This window comes from Ovis aries, chromosome 2 (assembly GCF_016772045.2).
Source record: "Ovis aries strain OAR_USU_Benz2616 breed Rambouillet chromosome 2, ARS-UI_Ramb_v3.0, whole genome shotgun sequence".
NCBI lineage: Eukaryota > Metazoa > Chordata > Mammalia > Artiodactyla > Bovidae > Ovis > Ovis aries.
Genome location: NC_056055.1, coordinates 178,310,104 through 178,335,246, shown reverse-complemented (window position 1 = coordinate 178,335,246; position 25,143 = coordinate 178,310,104). Strand labels below are relative to the sequence as shown.

The 25,143-nt window shown below is 43.8% G+C and overlaps 2 protein-coding genes across 28 annotated transcripts in view; both read right to left on the bottom strand.

Annotated features, from left to right (window-relative positions):
* Window positions 1–5,877, bottom strand: part of LYPD1 (LY6/PLAUR domain containing 1) — a 58,994-nt gene extending 53,117 nt beyond the window's left edge. Inside the window, exons 1-3 of one of the 2 annotated variants that reach the window (XM_042244940.2) lie at window positions 5,261–5,877; window positions 5,104–5,133; window positions 3,728–3,865 (exon numbers count right to left, since the gene is read on the bottom strand). In XM_042244940.2, the coding sequence (XP_042100874.1) occupies window positions 3,728–3,865; window positions 5,104–5,133; window positions 5,261–5,330 (238 nt within the window). In that variant the 5' untranslated portion in view covers window positions 5,331–5,877. Of the gene's footprint in view, window positions 1–3,727; window positions 3,866–5,103 lie in introns of both variants that reach the window. The other variant, XM_004004741.5, reaches the window with a different exon arrangement.
* A 1,094-nt stretch (window positions 5,878–6,971) lies between these two features.
* The window catches only part of NCKAP5 (NCK associated protein 5), a 1,152,446-nt gene continuing 1,134,274 nt past the window's right edge, over window positions 6,972–25,143 (bottom strand). For all 26 annotated transcript variants that reach the window (XM_060410117.1, XM_060410132.1, XM_060410119.1 and 23 more), the window contains one exon: window positions 6,972–8,453. In XM_060410117.1, coding sequence (XP_060266100.1) covers window positions 8,172–8,453 — 282 coding nt within the window. In that variant the 3' untranslated portion in view covers window positions 6,972–8,171. The remainder of the gene's footprint in view (window positions 8,454–25,143) is intronic.

The following is a 25,143-nucleotide window of genomic DNA, read 5'->3' as shown; positions in this document are numbered from 1 at the left end:
ATTAGTAACGACAATGAAAGGAGCCTTCCCCTCCCCATAATCCACGCTTTATTTCTCGATAACTGCCCAAGGGGGAAAAAAGCAGAAAACTCTCTCAGCCCCCCATAGGAATGCCAGTCTGGGGAATGCTGCTGGTGCTAAGTCGCTTCAGTGTGACTCTGTGCGACGCCATAGACAGCAGCCCACCAGGCTTCTCTGTCCCCGGGATTCTCCAGGCAAGAATACTGGAGTGGGCTGCCATTTCCTTCTCCAATCTGGGGAATAGGTAAAGGTTAATTTTAAATGTACTTCACACTTGAAAATTCAATGTACCTGCCTGAAAATTCGTAAGAGCTGAGTTTGCAGACTTAATTCAGAAAGGCCTATCTGAGGGCCTGGGCATATTGCACTCCTGTGTTGTTTTTTTTTTTTTTTTTTTTTTGCAAAAAGAATGCCTTTCATTCCTACTTAAAATCAAACTTGCTTGGTGCATTAAAATCTTAGCCCATTTTAAAGCCTGCTTTTTCTCTACCTATGGAAAATGCCATAACACTCAGACTTTACAAATCTCGAGTTCGTTTTCCTGTTCTTGCAAAATCCATTTTGTGGATCGTCCACTCAACTCAGTTCACTAAGCCTATTAGATGAACTTGGTGGGCATGAGAATTGTCTAAGTCTTTAGCACTTTGCCTGAATTATCTTTGCAGGCAACCCTGGAGACATATTTTACTCTGTAAGGGGTTGGCCCGGGATGTTACTGAGCAGATGCTGCTCAGTAACAACTGACTGACAGATATGGACCAGACATCTAATTTCCCAGATTCTTGTTTTACTCGTCTATTACACAAAAAGGTTGGTCCAGACCAGCAGCTCTCAATTTAGGGGCTAACCCCTGGCCAGCTCCACCACAGACTTCCCGAAAGTGGCCTGTCCAAGGAGGGGCCCAGACGTAAATTTGAACAAAACTCTCAGATTCTGATGCGCACCGTTAACTATAAATCAACCATTTATGGTTTATTCCTATCAATATAATTCTATTATATTTACTTATAATCTTTATGCAAATATAGATTAATTTTTGTGTATGTGGTACAAAAGTTGGTGGACTTTCTCCTTTTAAAGGAAAAATTTGGGAGGTTGTTGTAACAGATGGAATAGAAAGAAGATTGCCAGATCCCCCTCTTATGATTTTTCTAAGAGATAAGTCAATGTAATTTTTTAAAAATGAAAACAACAAAAACCCTTTCAGTTCCAAAGCACTGAAATTCTTGAAACAATATGGATCACTGATTAAGCAGAAACAACTCTGATTTCCACATCTAATAGCATCATTGAACAGGTGGGGAGAAGTTGACCCTGCAGTGAAATGAAACGCCCATGGGTGGTAGCCTGAGAAACAGGAGCCTCATAAGAGGACTCTCAGATTTCAAGTGATATCCCCACATAAGGCACAGAGAAAGAACCTGGTGCATGCAGCATACAACAGAAGTCCGCTGTTGCTGCACTGCTGAGTGTACTAAGCTGTGTTCCCTTAACAGTTTTCAGGTTGGCTCTCTTGCCCTGCCAACAAGGGTAGAGTTAATCACCACTTAAATAGATTGGTCTCTAATACCACAGAATGCAAATGGAAACGCCTTCGACATTTCAGTCCACTCCCTCTCCCGTGCCCACCCCACCTTCAACTTCAAACACAGAAATGTGTGTTTGGCTGGTTTCTATTGCATTCAGGAGACTCTGTGCACAGAGCTCACATCCTTCCCCTAACCAGTTCCTTTGAGCCCATCAACGGTGTCCGTGTCTCACACCTCACAATTGAGTCTGCCTTATTTCTCTCGTGTCTGTTACTCTCTAGCCTATGACATGTGGCCAGGGGAACCCGGTTTGAAGATACATAGCGCCCACTTTGAGCTAATAGCAACTTCAGGTCAGGCACTGACTGTGCTCAGTTTCCTGGGGGAGAAGCTAGGCATTATCATGCCAGTGATACCTTTTAAAAAAAAAAAAAAGAAAAAAAAACAAAACAAAACAAAAATCAGTGCGGGGTAGATGAGAGAGGGAAGCCAGATGAAAAGCTGAACACTTGAAAATTCCATTTTCAAAGTGCATCTTCAAAGTACACCTTGAAAAAGCAAGAAATATCTCTCAGAAAGCCACCTCTTCTGACTGCAATTTGGTTCATAGCCTTTCCTCTCCTCGTGACAATCATATCCCAGGTTATGAAACATGATCCCCAGGTAAGCAATGACCTGGAGGATGACGAGGAAGTTCCATATCCCCATTTCTGTCTGCCTCTAAATTACTGCCAGGAAGAAAGCTACAGATATTTGAGAGTTGCAATAAAGTGTTCAGAGTGATTCTGATGAAAATCACAGCAGTTCCTCTGGTTGAAGGGCAGTCCGTTTTTGCTCAGAATTAAATTCTCAGGAATGAAATACAAGCAGACAAGAAACATTTCACCAGAATCAGCCATGTCAATTTTAGCTAAAGACCCATCACTAAGTTTTGTTTGGGTTTTTTAACAGTCTGCATCCAATATAACCGAACAATGCATGTTGCTTTGAGAAGTTATTTTTGAGAGCGATTATGTTTCCAGTTTCCTAGAAGAATGATTCTGGTGGAAAGAATCACACCTAAATGAACAGCCTTGAAATTCACACACTCACACCCCACCTCACAGTACAGTGACCAGTCAGTGCCTTCCCATGTAACTAAGTGGCAAGCCACAAGGTGCAGCCAGACCCTTCTCTAAGAAGAAAACAACATTCCCAAAGTTGTTTTTCCCCAAATGCTGGCTTTAAAACTTGAGCTTTTGCATTAATCTGCTACCGGATTAAAGGACTCACTTAACCCTTCCAGGCCCTTCACCAGGGTCCGTCGGCAGTGCAGTCCAGCCAGCTAAACAGAAGCTGGGCTTGAGTTCACTGAATATTATTCATCTATCATTTCAACATCTTTAAAATGACAAAAATCTATATTCGTCGATTTGACCTTGGAAATGAAACCCTAGTTCACCAATTTCCCCAAAGTTCCAGTTGTACTTTAAGGGGAGATTTTGACTTCTGAAAAGACTCCTGAGAGGGGCCGGGAGCTCCTGCTCAGTGAGAAGACTGCAGGAAATGAGGGAGGTTTGCTGCTAGCAAGACCCACCTCCCCTTCTTTCTCCACCTGGCGGTTGCCCAGGCCCTCTGTCAGCCTGCCAGTAGCTAAGCCTGTGGGACTGGGAACTACATTCCTTTGAAAGATCTTGGCAATTTGTGCCTGGAATTTGATGCATTAGTTCTAAAATTAAATAAAGATCCTGTAGTGTTCTTCAAAGAAATATGGCGTGGCTCTCTGACAAAACACATTTTTCAAACGCTGACCTCTGGGAACTTCAACTAGCTTCATATTTCAGGCTGACACTGCTCACAGGCTACTGTCTAGTTGCCCAAGCAGGGCTGGTTATCCATATATTTTCCAGTCTCCCGATCAGGTTTTAGCAGAGGAAGGTGAGGGGAGTAAATAAAGAGAGGAGAGCCATTCATTTAAATGCACATCCCCCTCCCAGTTCCTTGGGGAGAAGCCCTGGTAATTAACTCTAATGAGATTAAAGTAACTTGGAACTCATCTTCCCAGCACTGTAAAAGTAAATCGGCGATAAACCAGTGTGTGCATAATATCCAAGTCAATCTTCTCCTGTAATGCAATGGCCCCTCACTTCCACCTAGGCGCAGGCTGGAGGGGAGGAGGAGGGCTGCCAGTCTCTTACCTGCGCTTTGCTCCATCACTTCTTTCTGACACATATCTTGAACGTTCACCGTGCAATTCACGATGAACTCGGGGGACGAGCAGTCGTTATTCAGCTGGAATTCTTCACACTGGTAACACTGAATTTGCAACGCAAAGCCTGTGGGACAGACGCAGTCGGGTTCAGACCCAGCCTCACAGAGACCACCCGGGAACCCACCGTTCTCCCACTGGCCCCAGCCGGCGTCGCTTCCGCGCTCGCGCCTGGGGCTCCCAGAAAGGCGACTGCGGCTGAAGCCAGTAGAGGGCGGCGTGGCCGCCGAAGGTCCTGCGGGATAAAGTAGAATTTTGCTCGCGACCCTTAGACCCTCGCTCCAGAAACAAAGACCACACCTGGCCATTCCGCACGGAAGTTGGAAGGAGGAACATGCAGCCGGAGAGCGGAGTAGCTCCAGAGACTTGCGTCAGCTCCAGTCTACGCCGAAGATTTGCCTAATTGCTAATTGGTTACAAATGAGTTAATTGCTATTTTGGCACCAGTTGCGATTGCCTTTGCAGACGCCTTTTCGGTTTTCTTTGATTTTTGGCGTCGGCATTCCAGCGCTGTGGTTCGCAGGCTCCCTACGCTGAAGCTCTGGAGGAAGTGCCGCTGCGCCCCGAGTCCCCCACCTTTCTTCGGGACGGTTCCCCCGAAGCAGCAGGGGTGGCTGTGGCGTGGGAACGTACGTGCGTGCTTGTGTTTGTGTGGGCGTGCATCCCCGGCCGATTTCTGCCCCACTTTCGTGGCTGGTTTAGCTAGGGCTCCGGCTCGGGGTTCCAGCTCTGCAGAGCTGGGTTGGAAGTCGGTCTCGTACTGGAGGGAAGGAGTCAGACGTTTCGCACCTCTCTCCGCTCTAGCCTGACTGCTCTGCTCGCATCTACGAGCTGCCTTCCAGACCCAATTCCCCCGGCTCAACCCCTCCCAGCCCCACAGCGGTCGCGCTCCGAGCGCAGCAACCCAACCCGGGCGCGCCCCGGCCACAGGCTGCCCCGCGTGCGGCTCACCTGTCGGCGGCGCCACTCCCACGGGTTGCTAAAGACGCCCGACGACTTGGCAGGTTCGCTGTCTGTCGCCCCAGTTCCCTAGCCGAGATCCCACGCGGCTCGGACCCTCCCTCCTTCCTAGCCTAGCTTCTTTCTACCGCGCAGTCCAACCATCTGCAGCCAGAGTCCCACCAATCCGCCGCTCCCGCCTCTCCTGCAGCGCGGGATTTGGAGACCTTCCCATCTAGCGCCTCTGAACACCCTCGCCGCAGCCAAACTCCCGCTGGGCAAACCCAGAGCAGCACAGGACCGGTGGTGGGCGCGTGGATGGGGTGTGCGCGCCTGGCCGGACAACTGACCGCTTCGTCTTCTTACCTTGAAGCAAGAACAATCCGCAAAAAGTTGCTGCGACGCCGAGGACCCACATCCTCCCGGAGCCGCGGGGCCGGGAGCGAGCAGGCGCATCAGAAGCTGCGACCGCGGCGGAGGCTGTCCGGGCCGCAGCGGCTGTGGCTGCCGAGGCTGCTGGGGCCCGCTCTGCTGCCGCCGAGGCGACCGCCGCCGCCGAGAGGAGCCGCAGGTGCCGCCGGCGGCGCCCGCATCCCCCGAGCCGGGGCTCCGGGCTGAGGGGTCGCCGCTCCTCTGACTGGAGCTCCCTGGCAGAGCACGGAGTCTCTGGAGTTGGCGACGGAGAATGAAGGAACTACTGGCGATCCCGAGCACCCAAAAAAGTCTCCTCTCTTCTCCCCACCTCCCACTCCAGGCACCACGTGACGGCTGCCGAGTTGGGGTGGGGGTGGTGAGCGGGGAAGGCTGGGACAGTCTTTTCACGTCCCACCCCCTTCCGCTCGCCCTCTCCTCCCGCCTCCGCGCGTCCCCGGGACTGGGACGCCTAGAGGGGTAGAGAGAGCGTGTAGTTTTCCGAGGCCCGGAGGCTGGAGACCAGGGAACCGCGGGAGGAGGGCGCAGCAGGTGCCGCGGGGATCCGCCGGGCGCAGTCTGCAGGACCTGGGAGGTGAGGTCGGAAGACTGCGTGCCCATGGCCCTCTGCTTGCAAGGGCGCACGCGCCCCCAACCCCTTCCCTGCGCCCCCGGGGCTGGTAGGCTCCTCCGCCGCAGAGTCTCTCCGGCCTGCGGGACTGGGGCTGCGGGGCCGTGAGGGGCGGGGCGCGCTCCAGTGCGTCTGGCAAAGTTGCACACCTGTAGGCCCTTTAGAGTGTCCCACGCAGCCGCGCATTCTCTTCCTTCTAGAAGCCCTTCGGTCGTTGCCGGGATTGGATTCAATTGCGGCGGGGTGGGCTGGGTGTGGTGGGGTCCGTGACCAGGTCCGCGCGCTCTGCACTCGGTTTATCTGCCGAGCGCACCGCTCAAGGGTACGGTGACACCGCCCTGGTAGTCTAGCCCAGGAGAGGGCCACCCCAGGGAAACCTAGATGAACTCCCACTAGAAAGCGAATCGGGGTGAAGACGGGAGTTGCTCTACTCCATCCCGTTTCTCGAAAAGACCGGGCAGCTACCCCCAGCTTCCCTCCTAGCCACGGGTAATTAGCATATACACCCGAGTCCTCGCGTGTACCTTGCCTTCCCAGCCCAGGACTCAGTTGCTGGCTGAATCCCGCACCTCGATTCCTCCTTTCTCGACCGAGCGACCCACCTGGAGTACTCGCGGGACTACATTTGCCTTCCTGACCGCCGAGCCCTGCACCAGGTGGTACCGGAGCCCGCTGGCCAGCCGGGAGCGCCTTGGAGCCCCCGCCCCCAATCCCGCTCGTTCGCCCTCCCAAGCCCCCAGGGAGCATCCACGTCTGTGAAAAGGGCTTCATAAGCCTTGTCCCTCTCCACCTTGGGCCTCCTCTAGGAGGAAGCTCTCTCAGGCCGAAATGCTGATCATTTGTTTGCCTGTCCTGCCAGCAGAGCGAGTCTGGAAATGCGCTTAAAGGGCTTTCTTGTAATTCCTCTGCAGAGATCGTTCCCTATCTGCCTCGGGCCCCCTCTCTCCCTTTGCCCATCTCTTCCTCTCCTTTCTAGCTGGTTAACCTCTCAGGGAGATAAAACTGCTTTGACCATTACTGGCTAGTTTGCAGACTCCAATCTTACTACTGGCTGAAGTACTCTTTCTGGCGCTATAGGGCGTTTGCTTCTTAGTCTGTTTCTTCTGGGAACTGTAGCTAGAACACGAGTGAGATTCAAACAGCTAATTGGCTCAAAGGGTCCTTGAATAAGGTTTTTTAAGCTTTCAGTGGGTGCCATTGTGATATGACGTTTATTTAGCAATGAAACAAAAGAATCTTAAAAAGTTTGAAAGACACACAATTTTAAGACAACAAAATTCAAATGTAACAAATTGCACAAATTAACCGAATAACACTGATCATACAATACTCTTTAAAGAAACGAGTGTGTACTAAAGTATCCATAGATCCTAAAATATTTGTTATGCCTAGTTTACAAGCTCCTGTACAAAAGCAATTATAAATAGTTCACATCTAGAAAAAATACACAGTAACCTTTAAAATAGAATTTATCCTTACATATAAACAGACTTTGTAGAAAAAAAAGGATATTAAAAGTAAGAATTTTTCATAGCACCAATCATCTTATTTTTTACAAAGTGAACATTGCAAATAGGGAACTGCTTTTATTTATAGATTGATCAGATTTTAATCAAAAGAGCAGGAAGATAAAAATCAACAAATAATGTTGAGAATCACAGAGAACCACGAAGTAGAAGGGGGTGTAAGGAAATGATTGGAGGGAAAATAGAACTACATTGTTTCTGATATATATCACTTCTGATCAGTGTCGCACTTGAGTTCCTTTACAGTTTTCGATAGAAGCAGGATAACACTTCTTACTAGAATCTGAATCTGTCAACAACTTGGAATTTGCACTAGAATTAAAGTTTCTATCAAACTGAGGTTATGAGAGGGAGATGACAAGAGCCTTCTGTTTTTCTGGCAGGCCCTGTTTTCATTTTACAGAGTGTACCCACAATCTGAGGACTAGGACAGTGACCTGAACAAAAAGTTGATTTGGAATTTTAAAAAAATATACTATCAACTTCTAAGACTTAGGACATCATTTCAAGAGCATGGCACTGATTCATTTATTGCTGGCATTTTTTTTTTTTTTTTTGCTACAAATATAATTTCTTTTTCAAGAAAATTTACAACTTCTGTACAAGTATTCAAAAAAAAAGTGCAAAATTAAGACTTCTGTATCCTGGGTGTGTTTACTTTTAATCCTTGTGGAACACAACAAATAGAATCTATCTTTATTGCCCTGTCAGGGAAGTAAGCTCAGTGGGCTGCTGGCTCTGAGTCTGACAGCAGAGGCTCTGGTACTGCGATCATTTATGTGTTGTCATCTCTACCTGTCCTGCTCCTCCCACCCCTGTTTCTTAAGTGCTCCGTTTCCAGCTCACTAAGGGGGGAAAAAAGTCCTTTATACATCATTTGAACCCTGACTTGCACAGGAAGAGAAGCTATCATATAAAGAATCACTCAAAGATTCCAGGTGGTCTATCCCAGGCCTATCAGAACTACTCAAAGAGGCCTCTTCAGTTTTTTCTTTTTCTTCCTTTTGTCCTTCAACCTTGTTCAGAGAGTTCTTCTCCTTTCCTAATAAGATCACAGTATTGCTGTCATATTTATTGAATGACTCCAGGGAAATTTTGCATAATCTATTCTCAGGATCTTCTCTGGTTTCTTCAACTTGTTTCAATTTCTGCAATAAAACGAGGAAAATATTAGAAACATATTTCTTTGCAAAATCAAGTTATTCTAGGCAATATTCAATTATTGTTGGTATAAAGCACAATTTAAAAGGATAGAAGGAACCTACAAGTCTTTTAACAAATCTTCTAGTATAATTTAATGTAATAATAAAACCAATTTTAGGGATAAATCAAGACTTTAATCATTTTACTGAGATAAATAGGTCCCAATTTGCAAATCATTTAAGTGCCACTTAATTTCATTTTAAATGGATCCTTCTGAAATTTGTTCAGGTAAAGTATCTTCTTTTTCTTAAAGTTTCAAATGCCTTTCTTTTCCTAAATATTATTAGTTGTCCTATTTCTAAATATGGATAGGGATTGAATTTCAGCCAGAAATGACAGTTCTATGTTAAAAAAAATAAAAGGCATACAATCCTTTAAACTGCCACACAATTTAAGTACACGTTAAATCTGTCAGAAGCATCGTCATGTGAATCTTTGCTCACAAGTCTTATGCTATTGGAAAGAGATCTTGGGTCTGAGGGGACAGATTCTTCAAGGCCCAAGGGCTTAAATCATACTAACAGTTCTGTACCCCAGTAACCTCTCCTCCAGGAGGTTCTAGTAAAACCAGTTTAAACAAGGGTACTTATAGGCTGTTACTGGTAGTCTCTGGGACTTCATAAAACAGTGCAGTCATATTTGATAATTATTGTAGGTGAACTCTGTAAATGTGAATATATTCAGTTGCTTAAGTAGTTCCCGAGGTCCAAGGTGACCGGAGGCATAGATACAAAAACTGACAAATGTGGAAGTATTAAAGCCATGACCACATCTCTCCATCTCCTTTTCCTCTTTCAGGCAAAAATTCCATCGAAACACAAGGAGGACACAGGAACAGGCCTTAGAGATAATAACAGTAGCTATCATTTATTAAGTATCCACCATATAAAAGACACTGAAAGTACTTTATCTATAAGCCTTTCCCTCCACCCCCCAACAAACCTGTAAATTATAACTCTTTGTGACCCCATGGACTGTAGCCCACCAGGCTCCTCTCCATGGACTTCTCCAGGCAAGAATACTGGAGCGCGTAGCCATTTCCTCCCCAGGAGGTCTTCCCTGACCCAGGGACCAAACCTGCATCTCCTGCATTGCCTGCAGCTTCTTTACTGTCTGAGCCACCCGGGAAGCCTGCAAGATACACATCTCCACTTTAATGAGGAGGAAAACAAGGCTCAGATTGACAGGGTTACCTGCCCAAGGTGGCTCAGCAAGTGATGGAGAAAAAGATCTGAATTCCTGTCAGGGCAACCTTTCATGCTCTTGTAATATAGGACAAGGTGTCCGGTATGGTTTTTGTTTTTTTCATTCTGCCACCCAAATATGCCAAACCATCTCAACTACTCCTGTCAGAGGCCCTAACAAGGCAGTTCTATTCCCCACCCCTCCCCCAACATAGCTATGATGGATGTCAAAGGTACAATGAGGAAATTGTATTTGGATCTGAGGAAAAGCGAACACAGTCAAAGCCTGTGAATTCTCACATACTAAATATTTAATTTGTGGTGGTGGTTGTTTTATAGTTGCTCAGTTGTGTCTGACTCTTTTGCAACCCCACGGACTATAGCTCACCAGGCTCCTCTGTCCATGGAATTCTCCAGGTAAGAACACTGGAGTGGGTTGCTATTTCTTTCTCCAGGGGCTCTTCCTGACCCAGGGATCAAACCTGTGTCGCTTCCATTGGCAGGCAGATTCTTTACCACTGAGCCACCTGGGAAGTCCGTTAATATTTAATAGAAAGAGAAAAGAAAAGGACACAGAAGTGGATGGCTCTGGTGTCCCAAGAGCAGGCTCAGACAGCGTTTGTCTCTCTGCTGTGGGAAATGGCGTAATTCAGTGGGAATATTTGAGAATCATCCTTGAAGTGGTGTTTATTTCATCATACTACTAACATACAGGAGCACTATTCACAGAACTAATTTTTGATCTGAAATGGCTACCTCGAGACCAGAGATGGGCTGACGAAGAGATTCCTAGGTGATTACAGAAAAGTGGCCCCATAATTAGGAACAACTTGATGTAGCAGCCCCTTTTCATGCTGTGCCAATTTTAAGCATTCTTTTAAAAACAATTATAAAGTACAATGTGAAAAATACATGGAGGGAGTAGAAAAGCTTTGATTATGCTCCTGCTGCTGCTACTAAGTCGCTTCAGTCGTGTCCGACTCTGTGTGACTCCATAGACTGCAGCCCACCAGGCTCCCCCATCCTTGGGATTTTCCAGGCAAGAACACTGGAGTGGGTTGCCATTTCCTTCTCCAATGAAAGTGTAGTCGCTCAGTCGTGTCCAACTCTTAGTGACCCCTTGGACTGCAGCCTACCAGGCTCCTCTGTCCATGTGATTTTCTAGGCAAGAGTACTGGAGTGGGTTGCCATTGCCTTCTCCATTGATCATGCTAAATGTAGGTAAATAGAGGGCATTCAATGTAATTTCCTCCTCACCTGAATTTCTTCTCCCTTTTTTCTTTATTCAAGAACCACAATTCTTTTTCTTGCCTATTTCCGGTTATTGTGGATCTCAAATTCATTCAATAAACACTCACTAGAGAAGCTATCATGAGGCAGGTGGAAGGTTTTGGTGCTGAGGATATATAGCTGAATAAAATTGCAGACTTCCCTGGTGGCTCAGACAGTAAAGAATCTGCCTGCAATGCAGGAGACTCAGGTTTGAGTCCTGGGTTGAGAAGATCCCCTGGAGAAGGACATAGAAACCCACTCTAGTATTCTTGCCTGAAAATCCCATGGACAGAGGAGCCTGTACAGTCCATGGGGTCGCAAAAGAGTCAGACACAACTTAGTGACTAAGCAACAAGGAAAGGGTTATTTACATGAAAACACTCACTGTTTATGGGACAAAAACAGTGCGTCTTGTTTTCTAAATGTTTCCCACTTGTAGGTTTGGTTCTTTCAATTAATTATGACAAAAGCCTACACTGGCCGAGGAGGCAATGGAAATAAAGGAATGGCCCACTATAAAATCACATGCCTTCTCAGTCTTCCTTCTGTTTTCAGTTTTGATGAGGGATGGGTGCCAAATATTCTGGACTGTAAGAACAGCATCAGTGCAAGAGTGACGGTGAGGACCCACTGGCATTCGACCTTGGTGTGGGGAGCTGAAGGGACTGGGGAGGACTGCGGTCAGCTCACGAGCATGTGCCTCAGGTAAAGGCAGGAGCAGCTGTTCAGATCTAGCTCATCACTGCTGTGCAGAAACATGAGTCCAGATTTGGTCCAGATCTTTGATTTTAAAGTTAAGGCCACAATATTCGCTCGTATTTAAAGTTCTCTAATTTTAATTATTTGCTTAGATTAAGAAAAAAAACAAAACAACAAAACCCCCACTGCATATGTCAAGTAAATAATCTTTGCAGTGTCTGAACTCCTGAGCTAGTGATTTTGTTTTATAGGTAATAGCTGACCCCCTCTTTCTCCTTCTCTCACCAGTTTTCAGCCTAAAAATCTAGCCCAATGCTAATCATCAGTAGATTCTCGATGGAGACTGGAAGATGGATTCAGCTTTCTCTAGCATCAGCAGAATTTCAGCTGTTGGCTTTGGTTTCTCCAGTAGTCCTGCCAGCTAAGAATAAAAACAATGAAGTAGCTTACTTTCCTTCCTTGAATTAGAAGTATACCCAGCCAGCCTCAACATTGTCTTGTCAGATCTCAGGTATGTTAATTTTGAAGTCACAAAACATTTAAATTTAAAACATAAGGAGGGGTTGAGGTCCAACAGGACTGTGCTTAGGATGGATCTGTTGAATGGTAACAAAATAGTGAAACAGAGCAGGACCCTTTGGTCCAAACTCCCCTCCCCAATGTCCTCCACCTGTCTTTTGTCTGTAGAAACATTTTAGCCAAAGGATAAGTTTAATTAAAGAAGTGAGAAAATACAGAAGCAAAGGAAAACAATCAAACAAGACAAAACAATAATAATTTAGTCAGTAAGCAAAGTTAAAGGCCTTTAGTTCTTTCTCAAGGGCTATAGATAATATCCTGAGCCATATGATACAGCCATATCCGAGCTGTCTTATAGATACTGAAACTGCTATTTGGTGGAAGAAGTTAACTGCATGATGACTAGACTCTAGCCACAACATAAATTGGCTTCAAAAAATGGGAACAAACTGACCCTGGAACTGAAGACTGACTATACATAAAACAATCAAGATGATGCTTATAAGACCACCCCATGACCAATTTCAAAATGCCTGTCAGAGCTGCCTGTGTTGATTCTGCATGTAGCCCCCTCCCTCTGCCTATAAATGCTTTAGCAGGAGTCTGCCACAGTCGGCCCCCTCATCCTCTGTAGGCTGCTGGTCTCCAAAATAAAGCAAACTATCCTTTCCACTGGGCTTGCCTCTTTATTGGCTTTAGAGGAGTGAGCAGCTGGACTTCCATGTCGGTAACAATAGTGCACATCCATTGGTAACAAATGTATGTGAAGGTGATTTGAAAACTAATCATGGTAATAACATTATTCCATTAAGTGCCCCTGATCGTGCAGATATTTAAGGCAGGAGGAGAAGGGGATGACAGAGTATGAGACGGTTGGATGGTATCACTGCACGGAATCAATGGACCTGAGTTTGAGCAGGCTCCAGGAGACGGAGGACAGAGGCCGGACATGCTACAGTCCACGGGTCGCAAATAGTGGGGCACAACTGAGCGACTGAACAACAGCAACACCTGTCAAGCGCCTGCTCTGCACAGACACTTGGCTAAGCACACTGCATGGATTATCTGTTTTCATTCTCCCATCAGTACCATGGCGTAAGGTATTATTGTTCTCTCCGTTTATAAGCAATCAAGGCTAGAGAAAGGAACTTGTTTAAGGTTATGGAGCAATACCTGGTGGGATCTGGATTTGGACCCAGGCAGTCTGCCTGCTGAGTCCAAGCGCTTAACCTATCCTGGAAAAGAACTTCACATATACCAGCCCATATTACCTTTAAGGGGAGCATCTGAAATAAGAATCACACAACAACAGTGATAGTATTAATAACAAACCTAGTAAAGATTCCTGATGAAGACTGCGTGGGTTCCATATAACACTCATTTCCTTTGTAGAGTGTGCTTCATAGAAATTACCATAAAATTAATATACTACACTTGCCACCTATAGGTGGCAACAGTTGTACAGTTCACTTTTTGGTGGGGCTTTTCACTGTACTTGGGAACACAAGTTGGGCTAAAAAGGGTGAGAATATATTTTCAAGTTTAAAATAAATAGTTTTGCTTATTCCTAAATATGTTCCTGTCCTTTCTGTAATGACATTATTAACAGTAATTCAAGCACAAAGTAGATAGTGTCATAGTCTCCAGAAATCCCTTGGTAATTATGCCTTAACTAATTTGATTCCTTTTAGTCAAATAATCAATCAATCAAATCAATCTCAGTTCAGTTCAGTTCAGTCGCTCAGTCATGTCTGACTCTTGGCGACCCCATGAATCACAGCACGCCAGGCCTCTCTGTCCATCACGAACTCCCGGAGTTCACTCAAACTCACGTCCATCGAGTCAGTGATGCCATCCAGCCATCTCATCCTCTGTCGTCCCCTTTCCTCCTGCCCCCAGTCCCTCCCAGCATCAGAGTTTTTTCCAATGAGTCAACTCTTTGCATGAGGTGGCCAAAGTACTGGAGTTTCACATGTATAATATCATATCAGAATTGAATCGCCAATCCAGGTTCGATGCAGGATACAAGATGCTTGGGGCTGGTGCACTGGGATGACCCAGAGGGATGGTACAGGGAGGGAGGTGGGAGGGGGGTTCAGGATGGGGAACATGTGTATACCCAAGGTGGATTCATGTTGATGTATCATAAAACCATACAATATTGTAAAGTAGCCTCCAATTAAAATAAATAAATTTAAAGGTAAAAAAAAAGAAATTGAAGAAATGTATCTTGGAAATTTTTTTATAGACTGTTTAATGTTTGACAAGATATGTAGTTATTTCTCTGGTAAAGTATTAGTAATTTGAAAATGAGATAACAAGAGAGGCTGTTTCTTCCTTAAAGCTTATCTATCTTTAAAGAAAATGAAATGCAACTTTTTTGCTGGACTGTCATTTCTTTTGGAGCATAAAAAATGTTTGCTATAATAACCAATAAATATAAAATATATTAACTGGAATTAATTATGTACAAGTTTATTTAAAAAAAAAAAAACAACAAAGTACTGGAGTTTCAGCTTTAGCATCATTCCTTCCAAAGAAATCCTGGGGCTGATCTCTTTCAGAATGGACTGGTTGGATCTCCTTGCAGTCCAAGGGACTCTAAAGAGTTTTCTCCAACACCACAGTTCAAAAGCATCAATTCTTCGGTGCTCAGCTTTCTTCACAGTCCAACTCTCATATCCATACATGACCACTGGAAAACCATAGCCTTGACTAGATGGACCTTTGTTGGCAAAGTAATGTCTCTGCTTTTCAATATGCTATCTAGGTTGCTCATAACTTTCCTTCCAAGGAGTAATCGTCTTTTAATTTCATGGCTGCAGTCACCATCTGCAGTGATTTTGGTGCCCCCCAAAATAAAGTCTGACACTGTTTCCACTGTTTCCCCATCTATTTCCCATGAAGTGATGGGACCAGGTGAATAATCATGTGGTCCTCATTCTCAGAGTTTCATAGAAGAGGGGGCTCTTGGAATGCCTTTGAAGTATACTAAGTAAGAAGGCAATGGCAACCAACTCCAGTGCTCTTGCCTGGAAAATCCCATGGACGGAGGAGCCTGGTAGGCTGCAGCCCATGGGGTCACGAAGAGTCGGGCACTTATTGAGCGACTTCACTTTCACTTTTCACTTTCATGAACAGGAGAAGGAAATGGCAACCCACTCCAGTGTTCTTGCCTGGAGAATCCCAGCGACGGCGGAGCCTGGTCGGCTGCCGTCTATGGGGTTGCACAGAGTCGGACACGACTGAAGCGATTTAGCAGCAGCAGCAGCAAGTAAGAAGGAGGGCATTCTAAGAAGTTTCCATTTCCTGTGCCGCTACCTCATCTGTAGATATTCCACAGTCTCTCTTGGGTCTAGTAGCTACCCAGATAGTCTTGTCTCTTGCCTTTTTAGATTCTGTAATGGACAGAATCACTTAAACACAGAAACATAGAGCTATGCCTATCCCAAAGGGTTCAAAGAATTCCATGGACAGAGGGGTCGCAAAGGGTTGAACATGACTGAATGACGAGCACTACCGTGGGCTATAAATAATGAGTAGCTTTTATTTCCAAAGAGCTTTCTCATCTATGATCTCACTTTGCTCTTACATCAGCCTGGAAGGGGAGGGAGGCTGGTGTCAGCTGTATTTTACATGGAGTATTTACGGAAACTGTGGTTCATACAAATTCAAATACAGGTGAAATTAGACCTGCAAACTTGGTTTCCTGATTTTCAAAATGGAAACACATATCATTTCCCCCCACCCCCAATAGTCAACAATAATCATGAAGTAGAGAGTCTGCCTAAAACCAACAACCTGAACATAAGGAAGAATAAAATAGAAGGTGACATGTCCCCTTTTCATAAGGAAAAGATGGGGAGAATATATAAAGTTATGCAGAAAAGTTCAAGTGATAAACCGGAATAAATATATGTATGATGAGATCAGCTTCAGAGAGAGACATTTTATCCATGTACAGTCAGAAACTCAGCCCAGAGCCAAGGAGAAATAAGTAGCAAATTCATGAAATAGCACAATGGATTAGTGTTCTATGATGAAGGCTACTGTTTTATTATTTCGAGAAAGTTTCCGTCTGTTGATTATATATTGAAAATATTGGTTAGTATGTCTACTGTGAAGTGTCAGGAGGAGATTCAGCTCTACTTGTGGAATTCAAACACAGCATCATTCCTCAGCTGGGCACTAATATTTGCCAAGAGGACTAGAGCTTTTAGAACAAACTAAACAGTACCTTTCTCAATAGATTTCTTACTTCTCTATTGCCATAATGATTCACTGACAATCAGTCCAATAAGACATACGGTAAGAGAATAATAGCTACATATATAAGGTGTTTTTACAATGTGTTTTGCTATGTGTCAGGTACTGGGTTGACTGCAGTGCATGAATTATCTCATTTAATTCTTATACTGACCCTATGAGACAGTACTATTTATCCTATTATACAGAGTGAAGTAAGCCAGAAAAAAAAAAAAAAACCCCAATACAGTATACTAACGCATATATATGGAATTTAGAAAGATGGTAACAATAACCCTGTATGCGAGACAGCAAAAGAGACACAGATGTATAGAACAGTCTTTTGGACTCTGTGGGAGAGGGAGAGGGTGGGATATTTTGGGAGAATGGCATTGAAACATGCATAATATCATATAAGATACAAATCGCCAGTCCAGGTTTGATGCATGATACAGGATGCTTGGGGCTGGTGCACTGGGATGACCCAGAGGGATGGTGCAGGGAGGGAGGTGGGAGGGGGTTCAGGATGGGGAACACATGTACACCCATGGCAGATTCATGTTGATACATGGGAAAACCAATACAATATTGTAATTAGCCTCTAATTAAAATAAATAAATTTAAATTAAAAAAATAAACACATGGGGAGACAGGAGTAGAGAGGTTGAAATATTTAGCCACATACACATGGTTAATAAAAACAGGGAGTCAGGATTCAGGCAGGAAAAGCCTGACCACAGATCTTGGGTGGGTTCTATGTGGAACTTGGGTTACCACACAAGGCTGGGTATTTGGAAACCAGTGTTCATATCCTGGCATTGTACTAACTAGCTGTGTGGCCCCGTTGAACCTTAGTTTTTTAAAAAAAATTTTAAAGGATCTTCCCATTCTATAAAACTCCAAGACTCTAAAGTATTCTTAATTGTGCAGCTTCTATGCATCCATTATTGGAATTTCAGGTGATACAATAATTCTCTTCCCCACCTTTAGCTCTGAATGAACTGAAGAAAGAGACAAAAGAAAAAAAAAAAGGCTGATGGAAGGCAAAAATACCAGCTTTATTATTGAGAAAGCCTCTGAGAAGAATGAGGTTTTATCTTTAGAGAAGTGAGTTTCTTAGCAGTGGCCCTAGAAGTAGACGGCCTTAGTAACTGGTAGCCCTGGGCTGGGGGCAAGTGACTTCTTCTAAAACCTACAGCATGAAGGGAACAGATTAGAACGTATGCTTCTAACAGCCAGCATGACTTGAGAGGAAGGATGCAGAGAGCAGGAGACGGACTCAAGCTTTCCCTGTTCCCTTCCTAAACTTGCTATTTTTTTTTAAATTGAAGTATAGTTAATTTACAATATGGCATTAGTTTCAAGTGTATGGCGAAGTGACATATATATATATATAATATAATATAATATCTCTATTCTTTTTCAGATTCTTTTCTCATATAGGTTATTATTGAGTAGAGTTCCCCAGGCTATATATCCTGGTTGTTTATCTATTTTATGAGGAGGGCATGGCAACTCACTTCAGTATTCTTGCCTGAAGAATCCCATGGACAGAGGAGCCTGGCAGGCTACAGTCCATAGGGTTGCAAAGAGTCAGACACAACTGAAGAGACTTGGCAAAAAAAAAGCAAAAATATTTTGTATATAGAAGTGTGCATCTGTTACTTTGTTATTTAAACAAGCTATTCCTCCTTCTCCTGAGGAGAAGTGAATGAACAGAGGTTACAGACATTAGAAATGTCATCCTGGAGAACTCCTTCCACATGGAAAGAAACACGTCCCCAGAATTGGGAAGAAGTGTCACGGCCATGGCCCCACCATCACCCCACATTTCCCATTATGTGTGATGATGCAGGTTTTAACTAAAGAATCACATGTGCGCTGGGGCCAAGAAGATGAAAAATTTGGAGACTGCAGAGAGTTAGTTTGGGCAGAGAGCATTTTCCATGGGTGAAGCAGTAGGAGGGACTTGATTTAGCAGATGTGATAAACAGGTGATGGATCAAACAGAGGAGATGGGCTGGCTAATCCTGAGCTTCGAGTTGAAGTGGAAGGTGTGATTTCCTCTATCCCTTTCCTGATGAGCAAATCTTGGGCACTAGGAAGATGATTATGTGTTACAATCCTGTGGGAATGGGGAGGAGGTATTTTAACTGGGTCGCTTAGTTGAAGATTTGTGCACATTCAAAGTCTCTGTTAAGTGATGTTTGCTGGGGGCAGGCCAACCTCAAGGGAAACCTTCCAGCTCAAGTCATTTTTCTCAGAGGCACAGTTAATCTCTTCTTTAATACCACCTCTTACTGTATTCCTGGTGGAGCTGCTTTCTGAATGAGAGGTAAAAATAGACAGTGACCTTTGGTGAACACGGAAGACCCTCCAGACTCTTCTTGAGAGTTGCGGCGTTGACCCGGTTAACCTGGTCAAACTCCAACTTGGATAATTACTTTCTCTTGGAGTTCAGTTCCCTCTGTTACCTCAACTGGACACATTACTCTTCGCTTGCCCTTTTGAAAAATTAATGTGCCGGATCAGTATTCGAGAACCATTCTCTCCACCCACCCAACACCAGGAGATATGATTCAGCACTTGGGGGCACTCTGTTTCCTTCCTGGGGTCATGAAGAGTCTTCAGTATCCCCAGGGCAAACTGGTTTTATTAAGTGAAAGAGTAATTTTCAGCTGAGATGTGCTTTTATGAGTACAGTATTAACTGTATCACTGTTTTTTTAATCATGATCAATGACTTCCAGTGACCTCTGTTAGAACCCCTGAACTCAGAGAGGAAAAATGAGCTTACTTTTTTGGGGAAAAAAGAAAAAAGCAAGCAGAGAGAAGTGCAATAGTAAGCTTTAGGGTTGTTAGAAAATAATATATCTTGTGGAAAAGAAAAGAACTCAGCTTGGAGATGAACAGTGGCTGCCAAGGACTTTCAGAGACCAGACCAAAAGGATGGTAGGAAAGTGAAGTTATTTCATCAAAGAGATGGGAAATGTTCCCATACATGGAAAATGGGGAAGAAAAGGTCCCTCAGCGGGGAGAGAAAAAAAGGAACATAGAGAAAATCACAAACTTTGTCTATGGCAGAGAAAGGCATCTGGGAAAAGGAAAAGCATATAATCACAAGTTTGGGCAAAATGATTTTATCAGCATGCAAAGAACACATTCTCAATTTCTCTAACATTATTGCCCTGACTTGAAATGCCCATTTGAAACCTTGTAGTTTTTGTTTTTTGTTTTCTAGGAGGTAGGTGGATCCACAAATTAAATTTAAAACACAGTTTAATCACCTGAATTAATATATCAGATTTGATGATCACTATTGGTCAGTTTCTCCGAAAGTGAAATTTGCCCTGTTTCATAGTGACTTCTTGAGAGTTGGGAAATAAGCCAGCTCATTGGTAGCAGTTTGTATAATTAACTAAACAGAACATGCTCAGCCATGTTGTTAGATTTATTTTTCTTCTTCCAGGGCAATGCTATTAACGAAAATGTTTATTTAGGAATGAGCATTGAGCAGGTTCTGGGTTGGAACTTCTGAATCTGTTTAACTTAGTGTCAGGTTAATGATTCCAGCCGAAGAGAGAGAGGGCATCAAACCTCTGGCCTTTCATTTATAGGCACCATTATGGATAAAAATTAATTTATATGTTACTCACTTGCCTTAAAAGATTTTTCTCTGACTAACCTTTCCATCATTTTATGTCTTAAACAGTATACCTATTCGTCCAGTGAGCTGGGCCATGACTGGCTTAGATGTCAGTGTATTTGCAGAGTAAAGAGCCCATGAACTTTGTCAGAGGAAAATGCAGCATGAAGGCACCAGTTGTGTATTCCAGAAGAACGATGCTATGTTTTCACCTTGGAGTAACAGAGTTTGAGCTACTCTTTCAAGACAAGAAAAAAAAAAAAAAAAAAGAAAGAAAAACTTGTTTTGGGGGGTGGTGGGACTCAGAGGAGCATTAAAAAAAGGTTATACTATTTTTTTTCATGGATGTTCTCCTTCCAGAGAAACATCTCCAAAACCACCATCATCACAGACATCATAAAAATGTACCTGAAAGTGCAAAGTTTTGATTATGAAGTATTGGAAGGACTGATGCTGAAGCTCAAGCTCCAGTACTCCAGCCACCTGATGCAAAGAGCCAACTCATTGGAAAAGACCCTGATGCTGGGAAAGATTGAGGGCAGGAGGAGAAGGGGGCAACAGAGGATGAGATGGTTGGTTGGCATCACCAATTCAATGGACATGAACTTGGGCAAACTCTGGGAGTTAGTGAGGGACAGGGAAGCCAGTCGTGCTGCGTCTGTGGGGTCGCAAAGAGTCGGAGAAAACTTGGCGACTGAACAACAACAAAAATGCTGAGGGTTATAACCAGGGGAAAACATTCTGCATTTTGCATTACTCATTAGCCTGCAAATAATTAGGCAACCTGGAATTATTTCTAACACAAGTTGGTAGACCATCTGGGAGTCATAGTGCACTGGGGCACACAATCTATTTAGGTGGTTTGCAGCAGCCATGGAATCCAGTGAGACTGAGCACTCACCCAGAGACACACTGCTATTTGTGGATGGAAGAGTGTTACCTCTACTCAGGTGTAAGCTATTCATCTCCCAGTGCAACTCATATTTCAGTTCTAGGGCCCATCAGCCTTTGCTTTAGATAAAGCTATTTCCCAAGGATATTTGACATATCGAATCCCGAGTGTCAGAGCAACTCAGAATCAGTACCAATTTACTGATCCTTTTTCTCAAGAGAAGATTTCTTGATGGGAATTGTTCTAAAAGACTTAGAAACATTAAGCTGTATATTGTGTGTTGCACACAATTGTAAGGTGCTCTCATTCCTCATTACCCAGTAAGCACCAGGGGTTCTAGAATGGAAGGATCCACATTTGTTCTAAGTTCCATCCTTTGCTTTGCCACAACACAGTAGTGACAATCCCTACGTCAAGTCTGGACCTGGATTTACTAAACATTTAAGTAGGGATTATGCTGCTTTTGCAACATCATTTATTCATTCAAGAGATATTTGTTGAGCACCTTTCCTGTACTGGTAGTACTCTAAATACTGGAGATATTGGAGGTGCATGAGACAAAGTTACTGTTCACATGGAATGAGCATGCTAAAAATTTTTTAATATGATGTCAACAGAGAACAAAACTTCAGATATATTAGGAGATGAATCCCTGAGAACTGTTCGACTAGGCTATCCAGCCTAATATTTGGTCTTATGCACTTCCCTGGCTCAGATGGTAAAGAATCTGCCTGCAATGTGGGAGACCCAGGTTTGATCCCTGGGTCAGGAAGATACCCTGGAGAAGGAAATGGCAACCTATTCCAGTATTCCTGCCTGGAGAATTCCATGGACAGAGGAGCCTGGAAGGCTACAGTCCATGGGATTGCAAAGAGTTGGACATGCCTGAGTAACACTGATTTTGTCTGATAATGGCACTTAGAACACAAATATCCTGACAAACTCGAAGTTCTAACTGTATCCCTTTCCCCTAATCCTAATTTTTAAATAATTCCTTAAGTTGCTTATCTTCTTTTGATCTTTTCCCATTTTTAGTCTTTAAGATCATTCAAGCCAATGTTTTCCATAGGTTAACTAATAACTATTTACATTCACCTTTCTTAATCTTTCTGGGTCTAGTTATCTCCTAAATTTAACAAGCTTAAGTTGGATTTTTTCTCTTTTTCTCTAATTCCATATCATTTTTAATACTAACTACATTTTATAACTTGATCCTTTCCTTTCTTTTTTATTCACATCTGCTGGTTTTGTTTCTATAATACCTCATCCACAGGGGTCTTTCTATGAATTCCTGGCCTAAGTGGCCAAATTACCCACTTCAATCTTGAACTTATATTCATTCTATTATATAGTTTCTTTTCATATCCACATCCTGCTTCTAAATTAGATGACACACTTCTGGAGGCCAGGCATTAAATTTGGTTCTTCTTTCTTCTTCAGATTCTGACCCAATATCTTACATGTTGGAGTTGCTATTGATTGCATATCAATGAACAAAGTCACTATCAGGTCTGTTTTCAATACATAATTCCATTTCAGAGCTCATAGACTTGCTGAGTTTTCATAATGTCTAATTTTCCATGATGAAGAGGCAGGTAAAATAAGATCACTTCTGATGTTCACCTGGGCTGTGAAAGCCACACTGCTTTCCAGTCCTGGACACACTAGCAGAAGCACTGTCATTGTTGGTTAGTCACTAAATCATGTCTGACTCTTTTGTGACCTCATTGACTATAGCCCATCAGGGTCCTCTGTCCATGAAATGTTCCAGGCAAGAATACTGGAGTGGATTGCCATTTCCTTCTCCAGGGGATCTACCTGACTCAGGGATCAAATCCGAGTCTCCTACACTGGCAGGCAAGTTCTTTACCACTGAACCTCATGATTTCTGGGATTCCAGGATAGCCTCATAAAAACCAGGATGGCCCTTAGATTAATGGATGCCTGACTACCATCTGCTTTGGCAAAAGCAACTTCCCTTCTCTGGCAAGAGCAGAGACCAGTGGACTCACATCCCTCGGCCATCCTAGTCGGGCAGCTCTGCTGAGCATCCTGGGCCTTCTTCTGTACCTCCAGGTGGGCCTGGCCTGTGGCTGGGTGAAGCAGAAGCTGCCATCGCTTCCTGGAAATTCAGGAGCAAGAGCCGAGACAATAAGCTTGTATCTTGGGGTGCAATGTTATTGAAAAGATCAGGCCTGTGATAAATGGCACCAACACTGACTCTACTCTTTTATTAAGTGTGTCCTTCAACGAGCAAGTGCAGTCTTTCCTGGCCTGAGCCAGTCCCAGAAAGCTGCTTAAATTCAGATTTCTATCTCCTGAAGAAAGGGGAAGCTGGGTGATGTGTTTTGGTGCTTTTAAGTGAAAGTGTAAACAGGACAATGATGACATTCTTAGAGACATCAATAAGACTATCTGGGTGATAAACCCACAAATATTACTGAGTGTGTGAAATCAAGAAATGAAACTGTAAGGAGATTAAATTACAGCCAACTTTGGACAACATTCCAGTACCCTGCAGCATCCAGGGGCTTTTTTATTCTCTCCCTGCCACCAGTAATATATTCAATTGACAAACTGACTCTTGCTTTATAAAAGGGATTCTCTTCACGAACCACCTAGGCTGGCTTAACCTTAGAAGGTTTACGTCACCGATCCACTACAATAAAAACAAATTTTATTTTTGTCTCACATGCCCAGAACAATGTAATGTTTAAATTAATGTAGAACTGAAAGGCGCCTTGCTCCAAGTGAAGTATGCCTGCCCACCATGACTGTGTAAACACAACTCGATTGCTATGAGAATTAAAGATGGATCAACAAAAATCAATAGTTAATTGTGTAACTCAGGGTCTTTTATTTCAGATCTAATCTGGAAAGAAGGTCCAGGAGATGGCTGCTCTTGATTTTCTTAAAATATTATTTCAAGCCTTTCTGTCAGGCTAAGGAGCTCACAGGGTCTTTGCATCATTTCCATAAGATATTTGGCTTATGAGTAGTCAAGGTCATATTGATTACTTAGCTTCTCCAGTTTTCATTTTAAAAGTCAGTATCTTTATCAGTCAAGCTGCCTCATTCTGGGTATCTGGCTGGCACTGATGCCAAACAAACTTTATTTCAAAAATAACCCAACACAATAGCTGTCTTGGTACCAGACATGTTATATAAGTTGGGTTCTAAAATACCTTTTGGTCTATTTGATTACACTATCCTTCGCAGTTAAATAGCTACATAACCACCCCATCCCCCATCAGCAAAATACACTGTGCTCTGAAGATGCACAGTTTTGTGTGACACAGCAAGACATATAAGGTCGAGTTGAGCCCATATAGATGGGTATACTGTCTGTTCTGACATTCCCAAAGGGACCAGAGCGAGGGGGAGCTGTTTGAATAGAATCTAAAAACACTTCTTCCAATCTCATTAGCTCAAACTGATGAGATGGGAAGGAGGGCAGGCAGGCCTCCTTTGCAAAGGGAACAGTACAGCAGCGTCCGGAAGACCATGGGGGTAACAGACGGGCTGCCTTGACCCCAGTTTTATTACAGCAGAGCTAAAAATGTAATGTTTGAACTTCTTCTCCCTTTACAATGCAACCTAAGCCCTACTCTCTCTTACATGTTGTTAGAAGCCTTCATCCATTTTGGGGATTGAAGGCAAAATAATTGTTGAAATAATGAATCCTTTTTCTTTTGCCAGCTTCTCCAGAAATCCCGTGATTATTTTACTGTTGCAGGCGATGACCTTCTCAAAGGAGGCCTATCAAACACTCAAGATAAATAATGAGAGGGTCTCTTTCTCCTGCCCCAAGGGAAAAAAAAAAAAAAAACCCTGCAGAAAGGGAAAATGTTTGTGAGAGCACTAAGATGTTCATCCTAGGATGGGCAGCAGTGTGCTTCAGGTGCAAGGAGCAGCATGTGTGTTGCTGTGTGAGCGGGGGCCTCCTTCCACAGGACTCCTGGGGCAGTGTCTTTGGAGAGACCTTGTGGGGGAAACACCCAAGCCCTTCACCCAGTAACACTGGAAACAAATGTTCTGCTAATGACAGGCAGAGGAAGCTTTAGCCTCTTGATCTGTGAGCAAGTTAACTAAAGGAAAGGAAGTTCTAGTTAATGCTGCCTCCCAACAGTCTAGAAAACCATGGTTCTGATGTATTACATCCAGGAGCTAGAATTAATC